The sequence below is a fragment of the Sphaerodactylus townsendi genome, linkage group LG03, assembly GCF_021028975.2.
Source record: "Sphaerodactylus townsendi isolate TG3544 linkage group LG03, MPM_Stown_v2.3, whole genome shotgun sequence".
Taxonomy (NCBI): Eukaryota; Metazoa; Chordata; class Lepidosauria; order Squamata; family Sphaerodactylidae; genus Sphaerodactylus; species Sphaerodactylus townsendi.
Genome location: NC_059427.1, coordinates 63,033,341 through 63,055,939, shown reverse-complemented (window position 1 = coordinate 63,055,939; position 22,599 = coordinate 63,033,341). Strand labels below are relative to the sequence as shown.

Sequence of the window (22,599 nt, the reverse complement as noted above, 5' to 3'; positions counted from 1 at the left end):
CTTGTCTGATCTAAACATAATAGCATGGGATACAGTGCAGGAATTTCCTTACACAAGGGCACCATTGGATTAAATCACTAGTTCAATGGCAATTTGTATCTGTGACATGTACCAATAACTCACTGTTAAAAATGTACAGCTACAAACATTTATACTGCATGCAAAATACACAATCAAATCCTAATAAATCAAGTAGAAAAGTAATCACTTCCTTTAAGGATGTAGACTGCACTTTATATATATAATATATAATAATAATGAAATAGGCATTACATTATTAATATGTGCTTGACGACACAGCAATATATAAATATATATGTATCTATGACAAACAAATATTGAAAATAATTTAAAATAGCAATAGCTTCCGCCATCATTTACATTTTGCATTTACATTTTGCATTTGTATTTGCCATACAGAGGACAATATCTGCTCAAGAGCTTAGAATAAGAAACTGCAATATTAGTCATGAGACAAAGTTGATGAGGAGAAAAATTAGTTTATGCAGAAAGTAGCACAAAACAAATGTTTTAAGGTTAAACTTGAAAGTCTGCAGAAAGTGATGTACCAAGCGCACTTAATCTACAATGTATTTAAATATTTTAAGTATAATCTGCACTATACTGCCTTTCGTCCTGTTTACAGTCAACAACACTTCAACAAATTTATGTTACTCACAGTGTATGTAAAGAAGTCAACATATCCCCAATTCAGTGACAAGCCCATTAATAATATTAACTTGCCATTTTTAAAAAAATTGGTAATTTTGTGTTTTATTCAGTATATTTCCAAGCTTTTCTCATTAAAAAAAACAATTAAGTGTGCAATTCTGGTGTAGACTCTGTATGTTCACTGAATTAAGAATTTTATGTGACTAGATAATACTCGAGCAATGATGCATTATTCAGAATTACACTGTATGTAAGGATTTACCATCTATGTGCAGAAGAATTTTTAAAAATGCCTCATTACTATGGATATAAGAATTAATGAACTTACGAAAGAATTTTATTTTTATTCCCTTTAACCGTTGTTGTTGTTGTTGTTGTTGTTGATGATGATGATTTCACAGCTGACAGATCTTTAGCTGGTTGTTGGCCTTTCATTACAATTCAAGCCTCACCCAGAGGCCTAGGAAGTTGTAATGTATCGGCATAGTATTTGTGCGGATCCCAGCAGGGCTGCCTTCTGAATTTGACAGATGTTAATTTTGTCAATTCAAAGATGTTCCAACTGCTGCCCTAGTGATTTCGGGATAGCGCCCAGCATGCCGATTACCACTGGGACGACCTCAGCTGGTGTGTGCCATAGATGCTGAAGCTTGATTTTCAAATTATGGTATCTAGTGACCTTTTCATGTTCTTTTTCAATGCTATCACCAGGTACTGCTATGTCGATGATGGTCACTTTCTTGTCCTCGATCACGGTGATGTCTTGGTGTTTGTAAATTTCAATGACCTCCCTGTGCAGTCTTACAAGTAACCTTCTAAATTGTCCAGAATTTCAGTGTTTTCAAATAAAATGTTATGTCCAGTGTATTGTCAAAACTGCTATGTCCAGTTTTGTTTGAGACATGTTCTGCAACTGCAGATTTTTCAGGATAGTTGAGCTGACAGTGTCTTTCGTGCTCCTTAAACGAGTCTGAATGCTGTGTTTTGTGGTTCCTATGTAGACCTTTCCACAGCTGCAGGGTATGCGATAGACTCCTGCAGAAGTGAGGGGATCTCTCTTGTCCTTTGCTGAGCGTAGCATCTGCTGTATTTTCCTGGTAGGTTTGAAGATGGGTTGCAGGCTATGCTTTTTCACTGGTTTCCCTATTTGATCTGTGATTCCCTTGATGTACGGTAGAAATATTTTTCCTGTGGTTGGCTGTTTCTCCTCAGTCCTCTGGGTTTCTCTTGGTCTTAAAGCTCTTCTGATTTCTGTTGTGGAGTAGCCATTAGCCTGCAGAGCCCAGTCTAGATGAATGATTTCATCAGGGCGGAGGTAAGGTTTACAAATCCATTTTGCATGATCTGTCACAGTTTTGATTATACCCTTTTTCTGTTGCGGATGGTGGTTGGACTTTTTATGTAGGTACCAGTCTGCGCGTGTTGGTTTTCTGTATACAGTGTGGCCCAGTTGATGGTTGGGTCTGCGAAAGACCAAGACATCTTAAAAAAGGCAGTTTTCCTTCTTTTTCAGTTTCCATGGTAAATTGGATATTTGGTTGGATGCTATTAAGGTGGTCCAGAAAATTCAGCAGTTCCTCCTTGCCATGGCTCCAGATTGTAAAAGTGTCATCCACAAATCAGAACCAAGTTGCAGGTTTTCTGGGTGCTGTTTCGAGGGCTTGTTTCTCAACATGTTCCACGTAAAAATTGGCTATCACCGGGCTGAGGGGGCTTCCCATGGCTACTCCATCTGTCTGCTCATAGTAATCATTGCCCCATTGGAAGTAGCTGGTTGTTCGGCAGTGTTGAAACAAAGCCGTTATGTCATCTGGAAAAATCTGGCCGATGAGCGCGAGTGTGCCTTTCATTGGAACTTTGGTGAACAGTGAGACAACATTGAAGCTGATAAGTCTGTTGCTAGGGTTGAGATAGAGATTGCTAATTTTTTCAATGAAGTGGGCTTTAACATAATGCGTTGTGTGTCCAATGTGGGTTTGTAACTGTGAAGTCAAAAATTTTGCCAGTTCATATGTGGGGGCACCACCTGCAATACTATACTATCAACCACACCTTTATTTATTTTATTTATTTATATTTCAAACTTATAGGCCGCCTCTTCCCCGAGGGGCTCAAGGCGGCTCCCAACATGGCTGTTCTCCGACAGCAACTCCAACAACATAACTTAACACATTTAAAATCCAGCAGCAATCATACAGCAAGTTCCACCCAAACACTTACTGATTGGTTTCCCACCTGGGGACACGACAATTTATACCCCACCAAAACATTCCCTTCTTACTGGACACAGTGTGTAACAGACTTCCCTCTGTGATACACCTCTGAAGATGCCAGCCACAGATGCAGGCGAAATGTTAGGAACAAGATCCACCAGACCACGGTGATATATCCTGGAAAGCCCACCACAACCAGTTGAATCCGGCCATGAAAGCCTTCGAAAATACATAATTGTCCTTGTTTTTCTGTCCAGGGTGTCCAATTTGGTTTGTGTCCAGTTAATTATGCGAGCAGTGTAGCATACTACAGGCACAGCCAAAGTATTAATTGGCATTATTGTATTTCCTCCATTTAACTTCGATTTCAATTTTTTTCTTAGCCTTCTAAGATATTCTTTCCTAATTGCACCTTTGACTTCTGCATGTATGATGTTCTCCGCTTGCAGAATCCCCAAGTATCTGTAGCTTGAAATGAATTCATTGAAATGAATGGGCTTAGACTAGAGTAACTCTTCTTTTATAAAAATAATAGTGGCAGCAACAGTTGTCTGTAGAGAACTTTCATTCATTAATATCCAAGAACAAATAATGAAAAACTAGGCGACTGACTTGATATTTTAATTATTACTTATGGACCAATTCCAGGCTTTATTTACATATTTGTTACAATCACTGATCATCCAAAATTGATGCATGGACAGAGTCGTCAGCATAACTACAAATAACAAAATTTCAAAGCCTCATAATAGGAAGATTTCAATAATACAGACAAGATGAATAAAAGACTTAACCAGCTGCTTCCTTGTCAAATACGCAAAATTTGGCCACCTTAAAGGTGACTTTGCTTCATTTACTAAAGTTATTCCGAATCTGTGCAGGGATATATTGGGAAACAGTTATTTTCAAGAGATCGAATTTCAAAGAACTATAAACATGGGTATAAATGTACTAAAAACAAAAATATGTACCTCCATCTGCAAATGTGTTCTAAAACAAACAGCTGGTTTCAGATTTCTGGCTTTTGTGGGGAAATAAACATTGTTCAATGGCATAGCTTTGGGCTTTTTAAAAGAAACAACAACCCTCCACCATAAAATATTTAACTGATACATGGTCTTTTCATGACCTAACTAAAAGTAACATAACATTGGCAAACCACATAAAGTTCTAATAGTGATGCATTTCAATCTAAAAATGTTGTTTGTACATCTATGTTTTATTTACCTCCATTGTCTGGGTAAAACAACAAGGAGGGATTTTTTATTTTTTAAATGAGGCATGCAATGGTGAGAACACATTTCATAACAGGACATAAGACTTAATGACATTCCTAATGAAATGTCTTATTATGTTATGCACTGTGCTTCTACCATGAGTTGAATTCTAAATAAAAACACTCCAGCATTTCGTTTGAGCAGCTATTAGTCTGGAATGCCAGACAGATTTCCAAAAATCGGAAGCACTACTAATTCTAATATTGCTAAGGAAAGAATCTAAACTCATCAGTCGAAAGAAGTATCTGCTGTGAATACTTTGAAGTTTATACTACGAAACAAAGTTTGAGTTTCTTTTATAGGAATTGAATTACAGTGCAGCATTTTATTGCACCAAGTGACTAAAATGGAATGTGAATATTTCAACTCTACAGACATCTGAAACGGAAGTCAGCTTCTTTGTCTCCTATTAAAACACTAAACTTAATTAAAAGCACATGCCTTCGCTTGTCTTTACAGCCTGAAGCTGAAGTTGATCCATCACATTTTAAAAAAACAATAACAGCAGCTAGGTTAACTTATTAATCGGGATCTGCTTCAATGTTACTTGAGCAAAACAGACTTACCCTTAAAAACTATTTTTTATAGAAGACTGCATTCCAGGATATTACTTCTTGCTGCAGGAAAGAATGCTGACATAGCCCCTCTCTACCCCACATAAAGTATTTTAAAGCCTGTCAATCTTTACAGTAGTATTTCTGCCTGTTGAAAATAATCCATGATTTATCTGGTCATTTGGAATTAATGGATAAAAAAGTGATTGTTTTTAGAATACGATAAAGGAGATCTCAATCAACTAAAAAGGTAAGTGTTCTCCAAGAACTTATCTTTATAGTAAATGATTTTGTCCAGCTGTTACAGAACTATAGTTTATGTATTTTGTATACATGGTAACTAGATTACATACTAAGCAGGTATATTTTCCCTTGATAGAATTTTTGCTTTTAAATGAATTTACATTTCTCTCCTAATTTTATATTTCAGAGCCAATGTAACTATAGGTTAGTTTTAGAACATAGTGATTTTGCCATACCGAAGAAGTCTTAATAAAACATCAAAAATATTCTTTTCATTTCCAGGCTAGCCTTAGCTGAGCTCTGTTTCTTCTTCTTTTAACCATTTATTTACCATACAAACCAGATACCAAATTACATTTTCTAAATTCTCCTATCAGCCCTAAAATTCACAAAACATATTCTGCAATTATATCAGATTTTAGTTAAAAACTCTGTGCAACGAAATTGTTACCCTACACATTACTTTAAGATTCAAAGTATTTAAATATAGAGCACTAAGAGTTAATATTCTTCCCCTGTTCCTTTTACATTAGAAACTGCTGCCAAATAGTCTACTACGCTTTAAATATTGTTTTGACAGATTGCTTTTTATTTCCAGTCACAAAGAATTCATTCTGCATAGTCCTTCCAGCTCGATTCAAGTCAGATCTTTTGAAATGAAGACTCAGCAGCAACTTGCTCTCTTTCTCTGTTTTTTAATGCCTGTGGTGAAGTTAGCACCACCTAATCAGCAATCTGTTACATTTTATGACTATGGATTGGCCACTCTTGAAGATGCAGTATTTAAGCAAGAGTATGAAGACACAGTATTTAAGGAAAATGAAGACAAACCACAGGATGCAGTAAATGACAAGGTATTTTCCAAGTTATACTTTACTTTTCCCAGTGTGCAAACAAGTCAACTAGGCATGTGTACATATTCCATGGGTAAATATAAAAACAAATAGAATAGCAACAACTATGCAAGTTGATCCAGAAGAGGTCATTGTAAAGTTAAACTACATTTCTTTTAAAATAGTAGAAGGAAATAGGCTCTAAGAAAACATATATGTAACATGAAATCCATATGGACCACAAAGAACATGAGTCAAAGTCAGCCAAAGTTCCTGGAGGTTTTGGTTTTGTTCCTACGGTACAATTTTCCCATGATTATCACTAACACAGAGTGGCTTTTTTAAATTAATACACAGCAAAGCCAGGGAAATCCATTGGCTACATATTGTTTGGGGAACTTGCTGCCTTGAAATCATTTTATAGATGATTGTCTCTCAGTCTCAGATTCTATTTGTAAAATAGGAACAGTAGTGTCTATTTCTTGGGTAAACATGGTAAAAACTGTAAAGCATGTTGCACATTAAATGTACAATATATGTAATGAACTTCAGTACTTCTGAAATACAACCTTCATCTGTTCTTCGCTTAAACACAATACTGTACCCATTATGAACTATTACTAAGTGTAAACATTTACTTTCAAAATAAATAGTACATACTCACATATCAGTACAACACACAGTGACATCTCCTAATGTCATTTCCAGAATGACATTCTCTGTCACACTCATGCATATGCACACATATGATACACACAGAAAATCTAGTGTAGCTTACAACCTTGTAATACTAAATTGAACTCAGTACTGAATAGAAATAATAGATTACAATACAATCCTAAACAGAGTTGCACCTTTCTGTGACCACTGAAGAAAATGGGATTAGAAGGGTATAACTCTGTTTACGACTGCACTGTGAATGTCCATGTGGCTGCATTGTCAAGATAATTACATCTTAATGATTACCCATCTCCATACAAAGCTGCTTAATTCCTTTTTTTAAACTTTCCTAAAAAGTATCTGTTATTATAAAAGTTAGTTAACAGTGCAACATGAAGAATGACTCATAAATTTCTATTGCCAGTAGATGGCATTACCATAAAATGTTTTTGATGAACATGTGGACATGAACATTTTAAACCTGAAGATGCTATAAGAAATCCTATCCAATACAACTGAAAAAGGTTTTAGACAGCAACAGACTAAGAACCAAGATATTTCAGATAGAAAAGCATATGGTACGCAAGCAAGATATGCAAAGAATCTCATTTTTCCCAACTGCATTGTTTTCTCTTGAACTTCTATGATAACCCCACAGCCTCTCCCATTTTCCTGCTTCCTTCTCTCCCTTGCAATCTACGTTTATAACCTCCACCATCTTCAGCTTTCCATTCAACCTGGGAAAGCCATGGCCCAGTTGTACGGTACTAGCTGCTGGGCTAGGCCCCCTTGCATGGTAGGAAATTGGAAAGTTACTCCTTTCTGTCCTATTTCCTCTTCCCATCTTCCTGGCAACCTTCATATCTTCTCGCTTTTCATTGCTTCTTTTCTGCCTTCTCGGTCATTTTCCTTTTCGATGTACTTTTTATCTGCCTTCCAACATTAGCTACATTATTTATTTATTTCACTTTTCTGCAGTGAGAACCAAAGCAGCTCACATTATTTTCCTATTGTTCTTTTTATTCTCTCAACAATGCTGTGAGACTGGTTAGGCTGAAGGTATGTGGCTCACCCAAAGTCATCAAGTGAACTTCCATGACAGACTGGTGATTTTAACTTGTGTCTTCCATACCCTAGTCTAAATCTCAAATACTACACCACTGGCTTTTATAGGGTGGCTGTTATTGAACAGTAGCAAGAGGTGAACCTACGTGAGTAATGAAAGCCAGGTGGAAGCAAGTATCTGGTGCCAATTGCCAAAACAGCCCTGGAAAGGGCACTGCCATCTCCCCTGCCTTTTACTGACAGAAGCCAAGCATGAATGCTGACAAACTGTTACCACTGAGGGCACCCTTCTTCTACCATTTCCTCTTTCCTTGGCCTGAAAGCCTCCTTAGCCTCTTTCCTTTTTCTGCCTTTTCCTTTTCTTCCCACCCTATACCTCCCTCCAGGTTGCAGTTTTTCCTCCTTCCCTACCCCAACAGCCTCTCCTTGGCAAAAGTCAAACCAAACTGCACAGTGCCAGCCACTGGGACAGGCCCAGTTGCACAGTGAAGAAATTCTTAGACTTCCAAGAAACACCTCAGTTTCCTCCAGCCCACTCCTACACTATTTTCTTTTCCCTTCTTTGTAGCTGCCATATTCTCACCTTCCCCTGCTTCCTTCTCTCCTTCCTATCCTTTTAGCAACATACATTTTTATATACCTCCCTTGTCTTTCAATATATTGATATTTATTTACTTCATTCAAATCCCACCTTTATCCACAATGTGGACCCAAAGCAGCTTGCACCACTCTCCTCTCTTCTAGTTTATCTTCACTACAATGCTAAGAGGTAGGTTAGGCTGTTAGTGTGGGAGTGGTCAAAGTCACACAGTAAGCTTCCGCAACAGAGCAGGGATTCAAAAAGGGTCCTAACCTGACACTTTAACTACTATAATACACTGACTTTCATATGAAGGCTGCTGTTGAACAGTAATGAGTCGCTGAGACTGGGTGAGTCATGGAACAATATCAAGTTGCCCAGTGGCTGCTGCCAAGCCTGACCCCAATGAGCACTCCATCAAAGGCCAAAATAACCATGAACAGGGCCCTGCCTCTCACTGACAGAAACCAAGGCTTTCACTAGCAATTCTGTTATGGTTAACTAGAAACCCTCACAAGGGTTACTGCAGAGCGCATCTGTTTCTTAAAGGTACAATTGCTGCTTCTATTAGTGGGGGCGGGGTTGTACTTTTTAAAAAAAGATTTCATGTTTTTCTGCAAATCTGGGACTTTTCTCAGGTTTGCTCAATCTTACCTGCTCCTGGCCCCAGTTTCCAGATTTAAGTAGTCACAGATTTGGCCATGTTGAGAATGAGATGTATTTATGTTGATATGACATTAAATAAAGTTAATGACCAATTGCTTCTCATTTCTAGAACTGGAAACAGTTATGGGCTAGATGAGGACCATGAACTGATGTAGAATCCAGATAGGATAAAGGTTCTCTGTGTCCCAGGTTCCCAAGTCCATGAGATCCAGGGGCACCCAGTTTTGGATGGGGTTGTATTGATCCAGAAAGATTAGGTACAAGACTTGGGGGTGCTCCTGGATTCATTGAAGCTCAGGTGGCGGCAGTGGCCAGAGGGCCTTCTAGCAGCTCCAGCTGGTTTGCCAGTTCTGTCCATTTTTGGACAAAGGAAACCTGACCACAACATTACATGCTCTGGTAATCTCCCAACTGAATTACAGCAATGTGCTCTATGTGAAGCTACCCTTAAAAATGATTCCAAGGCTGCAGCTAGGCTGCTTGCTGGTACATCTGGCCAAACACACATCACATTGGTCCTCAAGAAACTGAACTAGCTCCCTATTTGCTTCTGAGCTCAATTCAAGTTGACACTAACTGTATTCGGGCCTAAATGGCTTGGGCCCTGCCTACCTAAAAAACCACCTGCACCTGTATGTATCTGCCCAGGCACTGAGACAACAGGGGGAAGCTTTCCTTGTGGAATGCTTCGTGCCAAGATACAGGGGAGCAGGGGTGCATGGGAAGGCTTTCTCTGTGATTGTCCCCAAGCTTTTGAATACTGTCCCCTCAGAGGTTCGCAGGGTGCCTATTCTGTATGGGTTTAGGCACCTGGTGAAGACTTTCTTCTTCACCCAGGCAGGCATTTGGTTAGACTCCTTGCATGTCCCCTCTGTGATGCTGCTGGTTGGGGGTGCATGTAAGGGTTTGGGTGGGGTTTTTAACTTTTCAGGCTGTGTTTTTAATGGATATATTTATGTAAGGGGATGTTTTAATGCTGTAGCCACCTAGAGATCCTGTTTATTGATGGGGTATAAAATTAATAAATAAAATAAACCTGACATAATTAACCCACTGTGTGTTGCACACACAATACATAATATGTGTCTATATAATTCTCCCCAAAATTGTTGATATTGGTACACCTATCTAATCTTATGAATTCATTTATGCAAGATGTCTATGCCTACACTATGGTAATTATCTCACACCTCATTGCTTAAATACATAGCATTTAGTGTTTCTCAGTGGGATTTTTCAATTCATAAACTGAAGCAGTACAGTTTTGGCCTGTACAGTATGCCAGGCAACTTTAGTTTTAAAAAACACAGCACAACTAAAATATAAATAAACAGCAAATAAGTACAGTTGGGTAATGGCTTTAGAAAAGATCATTATGCTGTTGTCGTTAAAGGTATAAATGTATTAATGGAAAGAGCAATATGCAGATGAAATCAATAATTACTTGCTAAACATATTTGCATATCATTTTCTTACATCTTCATCTTCATATTTGCATATCATAAAATGAATCAAACCAATCACAATAAACAAATGGGTAACAGAACAAAACCATTTGTACAAACTACGAGCTCAAAATATGATAGCAACATGGATGAATGATACATACCTAAGAAAAAGTGCACAGGCAGGTTCGTGCAGAAGACCCTTCAAATGACATAAGCCCCAGCCCATCAAGTGCTTTACAAGTCATGGCCTATATTTTGAACTAATCCCAGAAAAAAGCGGAAACCAATGTGGAACTTTTAATACGAGTGTTATGTGTTTCCTTTTTAGCATTTCCTATGGTGTTCTGGACCACTTGCAGTTTCTGGGAAATTTTAAAAGGCAGCCCAACAGCAGAGAATGCTACAGATACCATATCCCTTAAAAAATTGATGACCATGCAGATCATTTTTATCCAGCCTCTTTACCTAATATCTGTGGACCAATTTTGTTCACAATTTTGTTTCATCATGCACCTGAGTAAAACACTTCACTAACACTGCATCCTTTTAGTACCACACTCAAATCCAAGGCAGAAGGCTCCTGTCAATCAACTGTGATGACCTTGTGATATCATACAGTCTGTGTGGGAAGTTGTCCTCTTACTAATTTCTTTGTACCATAATGTCATGTCATCATATATATCATAGTGATCTAAAAAGGCAGACTAACTTTCCACTGCCAAGGCAATATGGTAAGTGAAGGGGAAGATCAGCGACAGATACCTCATCTCATTAGATGTCTCAGATGTAAGGATAATACTATATGGAGTAAAATATAATCAGCTGCCCTGACCTGGATGGCCTAGATTAGCCTAATTTTGTCAAATCTCAGAAGCTAAGAAGGGTCAGCCTGGTTAGTAATTGGTATGGGAGACCACCAAGGAATGCCAGCGTTATTGTTCAGAGAAAGGCAATGGAAAATCACCTCTGTTAATCTCTGGCCTTGAAAACCTGATGGGGTTGCTATAAGTTAACTGCAACTTGATGACACTTTACACACACACATATAATTAGTTATTGATTATTAAAGTTATTAATTTTAAGGCATTCGTCTAGTTTCACCTTCCCTGCCATCTATCCTAAGTCATTTTCCCAACACTGTCTCCCTAAATTAAGTGACTACAGTAGGTATGACATCCACATGCATATAATATTTACCCGTCTACTATCACAATGCCATTTGTTTAGGGTCTTAGTCATCCATGAAAGATGCACAAGAAAGGCTATCAGTTGGGGTAATAGGTGGAGGGGAATACATTTGAAAATGTATTCCCATCACTAAGGTATCTTTCTTTAAGTAACAAGCTTACAATTTCAAAAGATTTATTATTTATCAAATGCTACAATCTTTGTTATTAAACATTAAAAGGTATTATTCATTTTACCTTACACAGTCATTTTTAATATTTGCTGTTAAGAGTCACACTTTTTTCATAGAAAATGTTATGATGCTTTCAATCTACTGTCTATATTCAGTCTGAAATATCACCAAAGAGCTACCATATCTAGTTAGTATTTCTAAATATTAAAAAAGAGTTTCCAATATTGTTTAAATACACAAGGGTGCCCCCCCCCGCCCAGTGCCGGACTGGTTAGCTGAGGGGGGCATGATGCACCAAGGAGAGGCTGGGCCTGGGTTGCCACGACCCCCTCCACCATGCCACCAAACCTGAGCACAAGCCCAACCATCCCAACAGCCTCCTCCCTACTTGCTCTCTGGCCCTATGCCACAAAAGTGGTCCCAGGTGAGCCCAGGGCTTCCCATTTTTTTTCCAGTACATACCACCAACTTCTATAAAACATTATTTTATTGAACTATAAAGGCTTGATTGTTGCTATTCATGAACAAAACATTAATAAATGTATTTTTTAAATCTCCAATGTAAAAGGAAAATAATGGTATGATCATTTTCCATGAAAATGAACTGCAAGTCCAGAGAGATGAAGAGGTATCTAATGCTTCACCAACCAAAGATACAGGTAAGTTTTGACCCTACAACAGTACCACGCTTAAATAAAGCAAACTATTCATAAAAATGCAACATGGCAAATGTATATAAGGCACTGTACAATTAGAGCAGAAAAGTGCAGTGGTTTCCCAGTTTAATGTCCTGTCCATTGTCTTTTTACCTGTTGCTGATACTAATTGCCAAGAAACAAGCATAGTTGGTAGCTTTTCTGAAATGGAGATCTGGAAGTTCTATAATGCTGAGTACAAAAGATATTGCTTCAGACCATGGCGTCTGAGGAGAAACAATAAATGGCTACTCAGCTTTTGAAAATATAAAAGCCAACAGTTAATCAGATCCTTTCTTGGCACTAATCAGGCCACACAGACTTTTGTAACACAGAGAGTACAAAAATAGTGTCAAGTTGATATGGCATTAAAATAGCAATTAATTTTAGGTGATCCGCGTGGTGATGAGTCAACAGAAGTAAAAGTGAGTTGCATCACTACTAGGGAACAAGTAACTACTGTCAGTGAAGCCCCATTTCTTTGATATGACAGCCATTTTTTTCTTACTGTCGTCTGTTTTATCAGTCTTTCTCCTTATCATCTTGAAGGCTACTTGAATGCATGAACTGAACACGAAATCCTACAAAATATTATAATAGCATTTCATATGTGTATTTGAATGGAGCTGACAAAAATATGCCTGAGGGTAGAGAGAATGTATATAAATGCATCATTTGAATTTATTGTTTTCATTTCCTAAACGTTCACTACAGACTATCATTTTTTTCAGTTTTCTGCTTTACACAGAAAAAATCTATTATATACTTTCAGATTTGCCTACTTGTTTGCTGTGTGTTTGTTTAAGTGGTTCAGTTTACTGTGAAGAAACAGATATCGAAAGTGTTCCAATTCTGCCAAAGGAAACAGGCTACCTTTATGCACGATTCAACAAAATCAAGAAAGTCAAAACCTCCGATTTTGATGAAATTTGTAAGTATATATTTGAAATTTAATTTATTTAGAATCAACTAATACTGAAATTCAGATGAATAATATATTTTCATTATTTTTTACAAAGTAAACTGAATATCATTCCAATCATTTTATTTGCAGTCACTCTTTAAATAATCTTTGCCATGGCTGGCCTGGCAACCAGCAAGAACTGAAGTAGACACAGGGAGGTGGCCACTGGCCAACAGTGCAACATCATTTCCAGAAAAAATTTAAAGTGATATCATATCTCTAGGAATTGGTCAAAATTCAATGGTAAAACCATTGAGTTTTTAGAGATTGCCAGAGATGACTGATGTCACTTCCAGAGAAAACTGGAAATCCATTCTATGAATCATCAAAAACTCTATGGTCTTACCTTCAGTCAATTCCTAGAGATACATAACATCACTTCCAGGTTTTTCCAGAAGTAATGCTGCAACACTGGTCAATGGCCACCTGCCATATATTGTCACTACTCACATTTAAAAAGTGCTGTTGTTTAATTGTAAATATGAAAAATACTTTAACAACTCAAGTATGGCTAACACATACAAATGTCTGGGGTGCTGTGTGGTTTCCGGGCTGTATGGCCATGTTCTAGCAGCATTCTCTCCTGACGTTTCGCCTGCATCTGTGGCTGGCATCTTCAGAGGATCAGCCACAGATGCAGGCAAAACGTCAGAGAATGCTGCTAGAACATGGCCATACAGCCCGGAAACCACACAGCACCCCAGTGATTCCGGCCATGAAAGCCTTCGACAATACATACAAATGTCATCTAAAAACAAAGAATGCTGTTCTTTCAGCACTGTTTTATTCATTGTTCAGAGACAGAGCCTCCAGTCTCTCTATCACCCCTGTAACACACCCGCTCCCTCAGCCTGAAACAAGCCCTTAATTGCAGCTGAAAGGACAGCCAACTGCAGCTGCCAGCTGATGGCAGCAGAAGGTGGGGAGAAGGCTGGATCAGGAGGCAGCGGGCAGCCCGCACAGCAGACTGTGGCATCAGCTTGGCTCCTGGCCTTCCCTGGGGATGGTCCTCCACAGCCTGTTTCAGGGTGGGAGGAGTCTGGGAAGGCTCGCAATGGCCTCCTGGGCCAGGAATAGGACAGATCTGCCCAACACCAAAGCAGGTTCCCTGGGGTTGGGGGTGGGGAGGCAGAGCAGCCCCATTTAAAGGTCCAGGTGGGACCTGATGGGGTGAAGGATATAAGTGCAAGAGCCTGGAGGGCCAGGGGGAAAGAAGACTAGCCTGCAATTGCCTGTCTCCAAGTTAAACAAGCAGTTAGGTCAGGCAACTTGAGGTGGGAGAGACACCAAAACAGCCTTGTCTGAGGCCCTGTAAGAGGCCCTTGAACATCACAGACCAGGGGCTTGTGGACAGCAAGCCAAGGGCATGACATTCATATGCATATTCAAAAAGATTTAATCAAGTAAAATAAAGTTGCAAGGGTTGGGGACACAGGGTTTTTTACCATCATCACACACTGATGGGTCCTTTTCAGTATTTAGTGATCTGGGTATGCACAGGTGGTATACTTGGTGAATTGCAATGGATGTGCTGTTGATATGAGATTACTCTACCCAGAGCCAGTACAGCAGGCAGAGCACCAGTTGAATATGCTCTCACCACAAGGTCCCCATACGGACTCTCCCTTTTCAGCCAGTTGAGAGTTTCTGGATCAGGCCCAAGGGTAGTCCTGCATAGATCAAATTGCAGTCACCTGATTTAGAGGTGATCATTACATGGATCACTGTGGTGAGATTGGGATAGATCAGGGGTAGGGAACCTGCAGCTCTCCAGATGTTCAGGAACTACAATTCCCATCAGCCCCTACCAGCATGGCCAATTGGCCATGCTGACAGAGGCTGATGGGAATTGTAGTTCCTGAACATCTGGAGAGCCGCAGGTTCCCTACCCCTGGGATAGATAGTGAGCCAGTTGTTTTAGCAGGCGAAGAGGAAAAAATGCCACACGAGTTGCATATACCACCTAAGTCTCTATTGTTAGTGAGGCATCAAGGAGCACACTTAAGCTCCTGACAGTTGGTGCCAAATTTAGTTGCACGCCATCAAAAGCCAGCAACCGGCATTCCCCACCTTGCCCCCCCCCCGACCCAGCCACATGATCTTGCACCTTCACAGAATTTAACTTCAGTTGACTTTCTTTCATACATTCCACTACAGCTCCCAAATAACTGGCTAGAACATAAGGGTTACGTTCAGATGACCATCCAACAGCAGGTATAACTGGGTGTCATCAGCAGACTGATAACATACCAGTCCAAACCCCTGGATCAACCCAGCAAGAGGGCACATTTAGATGTTAAACAATATCAGTGAAGGAATCACTCCTTGAAGGACCCCATATACCAGCTCATGTCAGGCAGAAGTTCTCTCACTGTTGCTACCATCTGTCCCCCACTCTGGAAGAATGAGCACAGTCACTGTAAGGCTGTCCCACAGACTACAACATCAGTGAGGCAACTGGTTATGATATTATAACTGACCAAGTCAAATGCTGTCAGATCTAATAATAGCAGTGCTGACCCACCACAGTCTAGTATCTCCAGATGTTATCCATGAAGGTTTTCAGAGCCATCTCCAACCCATGGCCAATGCAGAAGCCAGTGGGAGGAATCCAGGGCTGATGTTTCATCCAGAAGGACCTGGAGCTGTTAGGCCACTACTCTCTCAATTACCTTATCCAAAATAGAAAGATTCAAGACAAGGCGGCAATGGATGAATCCAGAAATTGCTTTTTAAAGAGCAGCCTCACCAAAGCCTCTTTCAACCCCTTTGGGAAAACCCGATAGATTTATAACAGTGGTGGCGAACCTATGGCACTCCAGATGTTCATGGACTACAATTCCCATTAGCCCCTGCCAGCACGGCCAATTGGTTATGCTGGCAGGGGCTGATTGGAATTGTAGTCCATGAACATTTGGAGTGCCATAGGTTCATCACCACGGATTTATAATATTCGCCAATGGTGCCCACATCATATCCCTGCTGGTTTTAACCAACCAAGATAGACATGGGTCTAAGAGGCAGGTGGTGGGCTTCACAGGATTCGAAAGATTCAGTCTACACCATCCTGGGAAAGCTGACTGAAACGGTCCAATAAGGAACCAGAAGACAGCCAAAAGGCCTCTATTGCACTACTTGCTTCTAAATTAGTGGAGATGTCATGGTGGAGGGATACAATATTATCTGCAGAGAAGTTAACAAAAATGACACAGCTAAGAATCAACTCGCTACTGTTTGCGGGCCTCTCAGTTAAGGCTGTCAGCTGCCACAGTACACTAAATACTTGAGATGGATGTCAACTTGCGGATGCGATATTAGCAAAAAAGTACTCTCTTCACGGTTTTTACTGCCACCTCATAGGCTTTCAAAAGCATCCTGTGTTCTTACTGCTTCATCATGAGATTTCTGCCACATTCGCTCTAGCCATCTTAAGTTCTCATTTCTTCCCCTTCTTCCCCCAGTATACCGTGGGGCTAGTTTGAAACGAGAACACAGAAGGCAACAGGGTATGATGTCATCAATGGCCTCATTGACTCAGACATTCCAGTTCTCAATCAGCTTATCCAATGAGTCACAGGGAGGGTTCAAGTCCTGCAGAGCATTCCAGAATCTTATTTGATCCACAAGCTTCTGCGGGCAAGACTAAATCAGCTTGTCGCCCATACAAAGAGGGAGCGGCATGTTCAGACAGACCTTCTAATCTTTATCTTCTAATCTTTTTAGAGTCATCAAGACTTTTCCCCCCAAATATGTCATCTATTGATTCTTGTTCAGTTGTTCTGTTTTCTGTGTTAATGTTGGTCACTTCTTTTAATCTGAAAATGCAGATGTATTGTACATAAATATAAAAATTTAAAAATTAAATTATATTCTGATTTAAATTAAAGTCTGTTTTCATTATTTCACATATTTTTTCAAGCCTCTCTAAGAAGAATCGACTTCACTGGAAACAGGATAGACGAAATTGAAGACTCGGCTTTTGCAAAGCTAGCATTACTAGAAGAACTTTCACTTGCTGAAAACAGACTGCTCAAGCTTCCCGTTTTGCCTTCAAAGCTAACAATCTTTAATGCAAATCAAAACAGAATTAAAAGCAGAGGAATTAAAGCAAATGCTTTCAAGGTAACAGAAGTATGGTTAAAATTAATTATGTAAAATAATTTATTCCCTCAGTACTCAGTATCCATATTATTTCAATGAAATCTGCCCTTAAATAAATACACTTTAAGTTGAATTCTTAACCAAAGGGAAATATTACAAGTTAGGTGTAGCTTCCAGTTACTTCATTATTACGTAAGAAAGATTATGGGAATAGGTAAAAATTCTTGTGGTGAATGCAGAAAGTGCATTTTGGAAAGTTATAATAAGGATGTTTAACCTGCAGTTTATGATTTGGCATGCAAGTAAAGGTTAATAAAAGATATGCTAAAATCTTTCACTATGTCTAAATTTGATCAATAGATCCCAGTTTGTGTGAGATACATTCCTTATTCACCATTTTATGTTGCATTCCTGTGAAAGTTACTGGCTGTTTTATTTCCCTTTTAGTGCTTCTGACTTTCACAACTACTCCTTCCTGAAGCAGCCTTCTAGTTCCCATCCCCCCCAACCTTATTTTGCAAAATCCCTCCTAGCCACCACAGCCTAACCTTTTCTGAAATTTTATTATCACACACCTTTAAAGTCTAACACTGTTCAAGGAAGTTTACTCCCAACTGGGTAGATACAGGATTGTAGCCCTAAATGGTAGGAGAGTGCATAATGCTGCTACTATTTACCACACTTGCACTGATCCAACATTAAGTGATGAATAATAGCATTGAAAGTTTAAGGTCTTAAGGATCTTCTCTTATAGGAAATCTTTGACACTTCATAAGGCAAAGTCTCTAATAAATGAACTGTTATGAAAACTCTTGTGTTATACTACAGAATTTTCCTGTACGTTATATTTAAATGCAATGGCATGGAAATTACTTAGAAGAGTGCCATTCCAAAAAAAGTGGCATTCTCTTAAAAATTTAGCTGCCAAGATCCATGCCATGGTAGCATTAAGATTAGACTAACACAATGCACCTTACGTAGGTCTGCCATTGCCATCAGTTACCAGGCTCAGTTCAAGGTAATGGCTAACATATGCAAAGTCCTTCTCTATCTTAGACTTTCATAACTGCAAGACCACCCCTCCTCCTGTGTCTTCCCACAACACCTTTCTCATCTAAGTAGGGCCTTATTCAGCTGCCATTTTGCAAAATCAACAACTCCCAGTACAAGTGCATTCTTTCTGTAGCCTTCACCTTATGGAATAGCCTGCCTGAGAAGATCAGGAAGGTCCACACTTCTCTGCATTCCGCTATGTGAAACAGAATTGTTCAAGAGGGCATTTTTATAAAGGTACTAATAAGGCTATATTCTAATGCAATAGCTCTAGAAGGTGCTTTAATAAAGGGACAGAGATTGTAGACTACATATAGTACATAATCAAATTTGTATAGTACATAATCAAATTTATTTCCTGCATGTTTTTTCTTACTTTCATTGCATTGCTTTCTATCTAAATAACTCTGTTTTGACACATATATATAAATAATATAAACAAATAGTCTGCATATAATTTCTATACAAAAAATGTAAATATCTTGCAAAACAATCAAGAAACAGCCTCCATAATTTTCTTCACTCTGTCTCATATTTTTTATCTTACAGAAGCTGACCAATTTATCATACCTCTACTTAGCAAACAATGCACTGGAATCTGTTCCTCTTAACTTGCCAGAGAGTCTACGTGTCCTGCATCTTCAGGTTTCAAAACTCATTTGTTTTACTACTGTTGTCAATACAAATCAATGCCATTGTAAATTACTGTTTGTTAAACATTTTTCCCAATTTTTCTAACATTTTGCTTATTATTGACTGTTTTGCTATCATATAAGAACTTGCAAATAAAAAGACAGCATGCATAGTGACTGTAATAAAGGCATATACTTTTTTTTCAGTAGCTCGCTTTAGAAATATACAAAAGGTCACGAGACTGGACATTCACTGTTCCCCAGAAACAGTGTATTCACATAGAGTAATATGCAAAAGACTGGCAGACTCAGGCCCCTTCTGCACATGCAGAATAATGCACTTTCAATCCACTTTGCAGCTGGATTTTACTGTGCGGAATAGCAAAATCCACTTTCAAACTATTGTGAAAGTGGATTGAAAATGCATTATTCTGCATGTGCAGAAGGGACTTTAGAGTTGAATCCAGGCTTGTTCCCATGGGAACAAGGATTTCTGCCCATTGAATGTGTTTTTCCTCCCTACCTTCTCCCACAGCAGCCCAAAATGTCTTGCCACTCTTTCCGAAAAACAGAATTCCAGGGAGCATTTCAGGAGGGGGAAGTAGGAAGATCTCATTCTGTGGGCAGATCTCTTGCACCCACATGAACATCTAGTCTAGATCCAAGTGTTAGATTTGGACTCGTGAAACTGTCTTAGTGGTAATGTCCCAAAACTACACTGTGTTGTTGAATCAATATGCATACATATGAAGCACATATTATTTTACTGTAGAAAAAGCAAGATGCCAGAGTCTAAAATAAACATCCCCATACTCTTCTGTGGTGATTGGATGGGATTGGATCTATCACAATATTTATGCAGATGGAAGGAGTGTTAGTCGTGCTGATGCCTCCATCATACTGTTGCTAGGGGATCTCCTGTCCCCCATGAGCAGCATTTCAGTAAGCATTCTGGATGGAAGTGGGAAGAAAGCAAATAAGTTACACTATGCAAACAGACATCCCAGTAGATTTGTTAGAAACGTGGGTCCAAGAACTCTAAAACCACTCTGGACTAATTTGGTGAAGCAGGTAACAAAGCTTTTATTGGTTTATGGCAGTGGTGGCGAACCTTTGGCACTCCAGTTGTTATGGACTACAATTCCCATCACCCCCTCCCAGAATGGCCAATTGGCCGTGCTGGCAGGGGCTGATGGGAATTGTAGTCCATAACATCTGGAGTGCCAAAGGTTCGCCACCAATGGTTTACGGTCTTGCAAGCTCGGGTGTCCACCCAGTGGTAGGCACACCCTTCCTTTGTTTTACAAGTTTATATTTCTTTTTCAGGATCACCCAACCCCTCCCTCATTTCTCCATTGGCTAGGAGATGAGAGGGCCACAGCCTATTACAATTCATCTAGGCATACTATGTCATATACCAGGTGGTATCTCCTTCAATTACATACATCTCTATATGGTCATTTCCTGTATTTAGTACTTCTCTTCAGTTGTCAACCTTTCATTAGTGTCTTCTTGATATATATTGCACCTGCCACGTCTTATCTTACTGCGAAGACACCATCATATTTCAAAACACCCCTTAACAAGCTCATTAGGCTCATATAAGGGCCTTCTATAAGCAGGTGCCTCTTGGCACAGGAACTTAGGCCTTCTTGGTCTGAGGCCCCCACATTCCTTTACTGTAGATAACTATTGAATCCAGGCTTCAGGAGCATCTTAGAAAAAGACTTCAAAAATTTTCTTTTATTTAGTTTAACATACAAGATATAAGTCAATGAAAATATATTCAGGACAAACAGTTATTTCTGCTCCTTTGGCTATACATTAGCTAGAGGCCTAAGAAGCCCAATCAGATTTTCTAAATGGAGTTTCTGCTGGACAGCTCCTAATAGCACCTTCTTACTGATTAGGGTCTTCTGCAGAGAGGCAAGCTGTTTTACACTTCAAACTGAGAGAAAGACAACTTTCTTTTGACCATATTAAAGGATTATACAAAGATTCATTACACATGAAACATTCAATGCCTATAGGATACATACATTGAACGTGAGTGACTAACATATTCTTTAAGTTTCATTATTAGTTAAAATATAAAAGCATTCAAATATAAAAACGTGATTATAAATTACTACATTACCTATTATTCCCCTCTAACCCTTGACCTCTTCTTCTGCTAGCTCATTATCTTAGAGCAGGTGTGCTTTTACTGACAAACATAAGAAATACACAAATCAAATGGGATATGATAGGCACCATACTCCCATCTCTCCTGCATTCCATCCATTAGCAGGCTTTTAACTTTTCTTACCCCGGAGCCAGACTGTAATCATCTAATATTCAAGTGTAGAGACTATATATGAACTTTCTGTGAAGGCTATATTCTTTGTGACTTCTAAATTCTATATTTGTGCACTAAAATATGCTTATGTGTGAAGATAACTCAATATAGTCTTACACCTTATGAAAACACCTAATGATACCTCCTTTATAACTTATAAGGCAATCATTGTCATTGTCCCATGTATACTTATCTTTATAAAAGCAACACCTCTTGGGTATATGTAAAAGCAACATTTTACCATCTCGCACAGATTCAAGCCACAATAACAAACCAGATGTCCCGTATGTGTCCCTTGTGTGTATGCATTTGGCTTGCTAAGGAAAACTGTGAGCAAACCACTCAGCAAGATACATGTAAATAAACAAATTTTGCATGCAAGATACTACACTGGAACAATCTAGCAGTCAACAGCTACCACAGAACTACACATTAGTAAAAGAGATATGAAACAAAATCATACACTATGCTGTTCATAGCATAAGTTTGCATACTTTATAAGATTATTGTTGCTCAAACAGCATGTTGTGATTAAGTTTGGATGTTCACAGTTTTCATTCTCACTCTTTTGGTTTTACAGAATAACAACATAACCAGCATCTCAGATGATACCTTCTGCAAAAACAACAATACACGTTATGTTCGTAATCGCATGGATGAGATACGAATGGAAGGGAACCCAGTCATCTTGGGAAAGTACCCCAATGCTTTTATGTGCTTGAAAATGCTGCCTATAGGGTCATGGTTTTAAATTGCTAATGAAACTGGAAGTGGTTAAAAAGTACCGTATATACTCATGTATAAGTCGACCCGCATATAAGTCGAGGCACCTAATTTTACCACAAAAAACTGGGAAAACTTATTGACTCGCGTATAAGTCGAGGGTGGGAAATGCAGCAGCTACTGGTAAATTTCAAAAATAAAAATAGATACCAATAAAATTACATTAATTGAGGCATCAGTAGGTTAAATGTTTTTGAATATTTATTTCAAAGAAAAACAGTAAATTAGCTCTGTAAGTGGAAAAGGGAGTCAACAAAAACAATATGGTCTCAACAATAACTTAAAAAGTACAAAAACCTTAGCTCAACCAGCAACCAAGCTAAAACACAAGAGTTAAAATCCTTCAAAACTAAGTTTTTGGTCAGGGGAGGAATTGTTTATATTAGCAGTACCAACATTTCAGACTATCTTTAGGAGACTCTCCTGATGATACCAGCCAGGTTTGGTGAAGTTTGGTTCAAG

The 22,599-nt window shown here is 38.9% G+C and overlaps 2 protein-coding genes across 6 annotated transcripts in view; one reads left to right on the top strand and one right to left on the bottom strand.

Annotated features, from left to right (window-relative positions):
- The window catches only part of LOC125428255 (centromere protein P), a 216,178-nt gene that overhangs the window by 170,959 nt on the left and 22,620 nt on the right, over positions 1 to 22,599 (bottom strand). The gene's annotated exons all lie outside the window — the stretch shown is intronic.
- OGN (osteoglycin) lies at positions 4,570 to 22,255 on the top strand. Its single transcript, XM_048488032.1, has 7 exons — positions 4,570 to 4,966; positions 5,558 to 5,813; positions 12,140 to 12,230; positions 13,039 to 13,197; positions 17,150 to 17,352; positions 18,934 to 19,029; positions 21,935 to 22,255. The coding sequence occupies exons 2-7, from the start codon at positions 5,616 to 5,618 to the stop codon at positions 22,103 to 22,105; spliced, it is 918 nt and encodes a 305-aa protein (XP_048343989.1). The 5' UTR covers positions 4,570 to 4,966; positions 5,558 to 5,615; the 3' UTR covers positions 22,106 to 22,255.